We start from the raw sequence: 7,084 nt of genomic DNA on the forward strand, positions 1-7,084 counted from the left end.
GAGAGAGAAGAGAGAGAGAGAGAGAGAGAGAGAGAGAGAGAGTGTGTTTTAGAGCAAATTTAGGTTCACAGCAAAATTAAGGGCAAGGTACAGAGATTTACCATATAATCCCTGCCCCTGCACATGCATAATCTCTCCCACCATCAACACCCCTCCAAGTGTATTACATTTGTTATACAGCTGATAAACCTACACTGACACATCATGATCACCCCAAGTCTATAATTTACATTAGGATTCACTCTTAGAGTTGTACTTTCTGTGGGTTAGGATAAGTGTATAATGACATGTATCCATCATTATGGTATCCTACAAAATGCTTTCACTCCCCTAAAAATCCTCTGTGCTCTGCTTTTTCAACCCACCCCATGTCCCAACCCTTGGCAACCACTGTTTATTTTATTGTCCCCATAGTTGTGCCTTTTCCAGAATGTCATGTAGTTGGAATCACACAGTATTGGCTTCTTATCAGATTGGCTTCTTTCATTTAGTAATATGCATTTCAGGATACTCCGTGTCTTTATTACTTTTTAGCACTGAATAATATTCCATTTTCTGGGTGTAGCATCGTCCATTTACACATTCACCTACTGCAGGACCTCTTGGTTGCTTCTAAGTTTTGGCAATCGTGAATAAAGCTGCTATAAACATCCATGAGCAAGCTTTTGTGGGGACATAAATACATTTTCAACTCTGTTAAGAAAATACCAAGGAGCACAAAATTTTTAAAGAGACTTGTTTTAGTTTTTATTTATTTTTTTCTTTTAAAAACCTTAAAACCCAACCTCAATCAGACAAAACAGTCTCTACGTGGGTCATCTTTTGCAAAGTTCTTTTGCCTTTTCTTTACATACGCAGTCTTTCTTATCCTTCTGATTCTTCTTTCACAGTTTCTCATAGAGTTACCCCTTTTCCTAACTCCCATTTCTTTTACCTCCTTACATTTATTTCGAATTATAGCAGGAATATCCCAGCTGACCAGCCCTGCCTTGTTTTCATCAGTGACCCATCTCCTCAAGTCCAGACACCTTAAGGGACTCCCATATTCCAAATCTCTCTTTCACCCTTAAATTTTGGAATTGATTTCCTAGAGATCACCTAACCAATCCTTTCTGGTTCATGAATGTAGGATTTCTCCAAACCCCACCTTCACTTGTACTTGGACACCAAACATCGTTACATTATAAGGATTTACATTACAGTGTGAATGTGCGAATATGTAAATAGAAAGCATTGCTCAACTAACTATATTAAGTAGTGGTACCTTCAGGGTTAACACAGCCTCTTCCCAGAAGACAGAAGAATAGGGATCAGGCAGTAGCCAGCCCCTGTGGTGTATTTACTTCACTCCACTGTTAGAGGATTCAATGTCTGAATTTCTTTTTTCTGGATAAACAGGCGTTTAGAGTGTATTTTCTATTCATTTCTTTCACTAGGGGATTTGCATTCTAGTCCTTTGGTGACTGTCTAAGCTCACTGGCCCAGTAACTGTCAGCGCTGGGAATCCTGGCTCCCGGTCCCTGTCAGTCACTGCACTAGAGGTAGTGGTGATGCCAGGGCGAGTCAGGTGTTCACGGGGTACGTGCTTGGTCTGCCATCTCTGTTTGTAGTTGTTTGGTGGTTTGGTGTGCTTTTTCTTCAAAGATCCAGATGGTTTTTGTATTTTGGGAAAGAGGGGAGCAGGTACTGAACAAGAAGCTTTTCCACAATTCACATATATCTGAAGATAGCCATTTCCCTCAAGATGACATTCATCTAGGAAAATTCAGCATATGCCCAGAGTGCAGCGTGGAAGTATTTAAGTTATACTTCATACCGAAGAAAGCCAATACTTTGAATCATGTTACATATCTCCCCACTGTTGATGTTAATCATACACCCTATGATCGTGCCTTAGCACACTGTGTCTGTAAGCGTGATGATTGGGATAACATTTGTCGGGATTAGCAGTCATGCTGTTAAGGAATCTAAATGTACTTCTCTTTGCCAGTGGGGGGCAGAGTATGTTTCTCAACTGTTAGTGGAGAACATACACAGAGGAGCTGAGAAGAACGCCAGCCACGGTTTTACTCCAGATCAGTCATTTAGAATGTGTCCTGTGGGAGCACCGTTTGGTTTCTGGTTTTCCAGCAAGCATGGGGATCACTGAACAGATTTTTCATATATTTGACAGTATATGTGTAAAGTATTTCGTGGGAGGGCTGTTTTCCACACCAGCCATTCTGGATGACTAATTCTGTTTCATAAACCACAGCAGTGTTGTTTTTCTCAAACAGTGGGACTTGTCCTATTTATTGTTCCTCCGATTTAGTTGTTAAATGTCAGCATTAAATTCAGGAAATAGAATTTTAATTAGTGGTTAAATAAGCTGGAAATCTTGGTGCATATTTTTCAATTTGTGTTATGCACAATTACTGGGATAATCAAAATTGTAAAGCAATTTGAGAATGGCTCCCCGATCATCTCTGGTCCCTGATTGCTGTCCACCTGTGTGTCTGTGAATGAGTGGGTGGCGGGTAGGTAGCAAGAGCCCCAGATTGCCATCAAGAGACCCCTGACTGGCTCTTGACTTTGGGCCACTCATTAGTCTTTTCCGTCGTAATTGGCTCTCAGGCATAACGGCCCTGTGTGAAATTTCCCATGTTATTTTGCCTGTGCTCCTAAGTGACTTGGCGTGGAGCAGACCTGTTACATTTCCACAGTTAGCTCTTCCCTCTTCTCATGCTCCCTGATGCTCCTCCGCTCCTCATGGCATCTGATTATGGTTTGTGATCCTTGTCCCCCTGTGTCTGGTGTGTTCATGGACTAAAGGTAGACTTCCGCTTCCTTCTAGGCATTATTTATCACTGTGATCTCACCAAAGAGGAGCTGGAGCCAAGAGTCTTCCGAGAGGTGACTGTGAAAGGAATCGATGCTTCCGATTACCAGACCGTCCAGGTATGGAGGAGTGTTTGCTCTTGATAATGTGAGTTAGAAAATCTGACTTCTTAGCTGGGCCTTCTGAGCCCAGCTCGTCAGGAGCTGTGGAGGTGATCCACAGTAATAAGGATGACAGATCCTTTCGGAGTTCCCGGGTCTGGGCACTGAGCCAGGATGGCCTCTGTCCTCCCAGATCTTACAAGTTCTCCCATAGCTACAACTTGACAAGAAGCCAGAGTCCCTTGTCTGGGGATCTCACTTCGGTAGCTGTCAAAGCAACACAGTTTGTCTGTGTTAGTCTGTTTGCTTGCAGTGGTTTGCGTTCTGGCTCAAGTTTTATGGTGTCATAAATAGCAACATAGATTTGCACTATGTGAAGTATTTACTCAAGTGCTATAAGTCTTTTCAGTCTGAATTTCATATGTGTTTCTGCCTGGCACAGAGTGGGCACACCATAAAATATTAGAATGCCCTAGCCCAGTGGTCGGCAAACTGAGGCTCGCGAGCCACATGCAGCTCTTTGGCCCCTTGAGTGTGGCTCTTCCACAAAATACCGACTTCTGCACATGGGCCACAAAGTTTCAATCGCACTGTACGTGCTCGCCCGCATGTGGTATTTTGTGGAAGAGCCACACTCAAGGGGCCAAAGAGCTGCATGTGGCTCGCGAGCCTCAGTTTGCCGACCACTGGGCTAGGGCATTCTAATATTTTATGGTGTGCCCACTCTGTGCCAGGCAGAAACACATATGAAATTCAGACTGAAAAGCCGCTGCCCTAGCCGGTTTGGCTCAGTGGATAAAGTGTCAGCCTGCAGACTGAAGGGCCCAGGTTCAGTTCCAGTCAAGGGCATGTATCTCAGTTGCAGGCTCCATCCCCACACGGCCCTCATCGAGCCTGTGCAGGAGGCAGCCAATTGATGTTTCTCTCTCACATTGATGTTTCTCTCTCTCTCTCTCTCTCTCTCTCTCTCTCTCTCCTCCTCCCTTTCACTCTCTCTTAAAACAAACAAACAAACAAAAACAATGGAAAAATATTCTCAAGTGAGGATTAACATAAAATATTAGAATGGATGAATTAACTAATTCATCATCATGGCACCACAAACTCAATCTGTGGTCACCCATCTTTTTAGGTTAAGAATCTCCGTTTTTATCTATTCAGCTGCCCAAGATCCTACTCCTCCCAGAAACTGAATCACTTATCTGTTGATGGCGCAGAATGGCCCTGCTCCTTCGCAGTGAGAGGTGACCTCGGGCACCAGGAGTTTATCAGGGCTCTCCCACCTGGAGGGCTGGACCCCACTGACCACAGATTAGGAAGTTAGGAATGAAGGAAGGTTAGAACAAAGAGCACTGATGCTCCTGAGAGTGTTTCTGTGAAACGAGGACGTTATTTGAGCTCGGCACATTACTCTTCACTGTCTAGAAATAGTCTAGATCAGTGGTTCTCAACCTTCTGGCCCTTTAAATACAGTTCCTCATGTTGTGACCCAACCATAAAATTATTTTCGTTGCTACTTCATAACTGTAATGTTGCTACTGTTATGAATCGTAATGTAAATATCTGATATGCAGGATGGTCTTAGGCGACCCCTGTGAAAGGGTCGTTCGACCGCCAAAGGGGTCGTGACCCACAGGTTGAGAACCGCTGGTCTAGATGATGGGCTAGATCTTGATGATAAAAGAAATAAAGCTTTTTTTACAAAAACCAACGGTGGGCTGGATCTGGCCCAGCTCTGCGCTTGCCAACCCCTGAGCTGTATCTGGAGCTGGCAGACTGGCCTCCGGTTACTGGAGAACGTCCATGCCCATTTGTTTACCTAGTCTCTGTGGCTGCTTTCCCGCTTTACCTGGGTGGGTGCAACAGAGACTGTACGGCTCACAAAGCCTAAGACACTTAACACTTAGCCCTCAAAGAAAAAGTGTGCTGCTCTCTGGTCTATATAAATAGGATTCGTAAGATCAGAATGTTCTCGGGAAACGCATAGGGCCTTTGTCATGAAGCCACGTCAGGCCTAACATCTGCACCTCCTGGTCGGGTGACATTGGGCGAGTCACTTAACCTTTCCGCCACCATTTTTTCAGTTGTAAAATACATAGTATCTACTTTGCAGGATTCCTGTAGGATTATATGAGAAGATGTATAATAAGTGTCTGGCACATAGAATAAAATGATTTTTTTTTTCAGTCAGTATTGGCAATAAATATAACAGACTTTCAGTCTTCCATATCCATTTCAGCCTAGTCCTGTATTTTAGGTTGTCATTCTTTGCTGTTTTTCCTTTTCTCCACGTATAGACCGTGTGTGCCTGTCACCTGTAACATTTGGCCATCTCAGGGCCTACTTCTAGTCCTCGCCTGGTCCCCAGGGCGTGGATGTGTGTGCGCGCACCTCATTGCCTCGGAGATCAGCAATGGCAGGGATGCCCAGGAACAGTGGCATCTTCTGCCCTAGAACTAGGCAGAGCTGCCTACAAGAGACCCCCTGTCTCCTGCTCATATCTGCTACCCAGCCCCTCAGGTCTAGATTAAAAAACAAACCAATTCTCTTCTCCATCTTCCCACACCAAACTGCCCCCTGTGCAGTTCCCTTTGGCGTTCAGGGACGGGAGGGGACTTGGAATGGTGACAGCTGTCAGGGAGGCAGCTTCTTACCAGGACGAAACTCTTCTCAGTGCGGGTGGTTAGGATCGTCCCTCCTGTCAAGTACTAGTCGCTGTTGTTTCCTGTTCTGATAACACTGGTGATCCTCACAGGTGCTGCACAAAGAGACCCGTCACCTAATGTGTATTGTTTCCAATTACAAAGGAAAGATAAAACTTTGCAGCCGAGCGAGCCTTTGTGTGGAGTAGGAATCTCTCTGCCCCGCGGACATAGGGAGCAGCCTGCAGTCTCCAGGGGAAACTGGAGAGGAAAGGCGCTTGGGTGAGGCCAGTCGCCCGCGTCATGGAAAACTCCCTGAATTCCTCTGTGTCCGACTCTTTACTTCACAGTGAGAACTTCCCTGGCTGCACAGACACTTATGACCTTTTATTTGTACTGCTGCACTCGGGGAGAAAGTTCATGGTAAATATTCAGAGAGATGGTACCGGGACAGAACACGTTGGTTTACAGTCTTAATGCGCTGCTCCTCATTTCCGTGTTTTAGAAAACGGAGCTGTGCCCGTGGACAGAGTGGAGCCTCCGTGTATAATACCCACAGGAGACTTTTATATCTATCGATTGTACACATCACACATACTGCACTGAGTCGTTAAAATAGAATCTGTTCATGTGTAAAGGTGCCTTTGGAATGCACAGCACCATAGACTAGTTTCACTGAACATCCGCGTCGCCGCGGTTGAGATCTGCGTGTGCAGCGGAGCTCGGACGTCAGACGTGAGTGTGACAGATGTCCTCGCATTTTGATTAGGCTCTCGGTGGTGTTGGCCGACAGTGACCGACCACTGTAAAAGCTGCCCTCCAGAGGGACCTGTGTATGAATGGAAAGCATGCTGACGGCGTGTGGAAGGAGCCACCGCGTTTTGAAAAACAGATACTCTGTTTTTGTTTTCACTCACGTTAGCATGATGCCACTTTCGATTCCAAACGACCCTGGTGTTTATATTTATTCCGTATGTAATTTAAAAAGACTCTCCCCGGGCTGTTCATTCCCTTTTACAGTCCGTGAGGCACCGTGGCCGTGTTGAAGCACCTACTGCAGCACCGATGACCCTGCCTGGCTGGGCAGTGCAGTTGGTGGTGAAGACGCTGCGTGTCTGCCTGGTGGTGTAGCTGGTAGCAGACCATGCCCAAGAGAGAGAGAGGGAGGGGCGGAGAAACAGGCAGCTACAGCAGCCACAGAGGGTGCGCTTAGTGTGACCTACATGCAGGCAGGGCCCAGAGCACCTTGAGTGGAGCAAGGGTGGGGCAGGGGTGAAGGATATGGTATCGTATTTTGCTGACAGCAGAGAAAGCTGCGCTCTACATAGCCTTTATCCATTCCTGGCGGCAGCTGTGGGTAGAAAATTGATGTGTATCAGAAATAGAATTTTGAGGCAGTTTTCTCCAGCTTTGGGTGGTGGCCGCTGCTGGGCTTCGGCTTCCCGTTGGAGGACGAGGTGGCATGGACAGTGGGCCTCGCACCCCACGCCCCGCCGCCTGCAGCCATGAGCCCGCCCACCACA

The 7,084-nt window shown here is 46.2% G+C and overlaps 1 protein-coding gene across 1 annotated transcript in view; it reads left to right on the top strand.

The window, feature by feature from the left end:
- PREP (prolyl endopeptidase) overlaps window positions 1–7,084 on the top strand; it is a 108,816-nt gene that overhangs the window by 64,229 nt on the left and 37,503 nt on the right. The window contains exon 11 of the mRNA XM_014531282.1: window positions 2,834–2,937. Within this exon, the coding sequence (XP_014386768.1) occupies window positions 2,834–2,937 (104 nt within the window). The remainder of the gene's footprint in view (window positions 1–2,833; window positions 2,938–7,084) is intronic.

This window comes from Myotis brandtii, unplaced genomic scaffold (assembly GCF_000412655.1).
Source record: "Myotis brandtii unplaced genomic scaffold, ASM41265v1 scaffold8, whole genome shotgun sequence".
Lineage (NCBI taxonomy): Eukaryota > Metazoa > Chordata > Mammalia > Chiroptera > Vespertilionidae > Myotis > Myotis brandtii.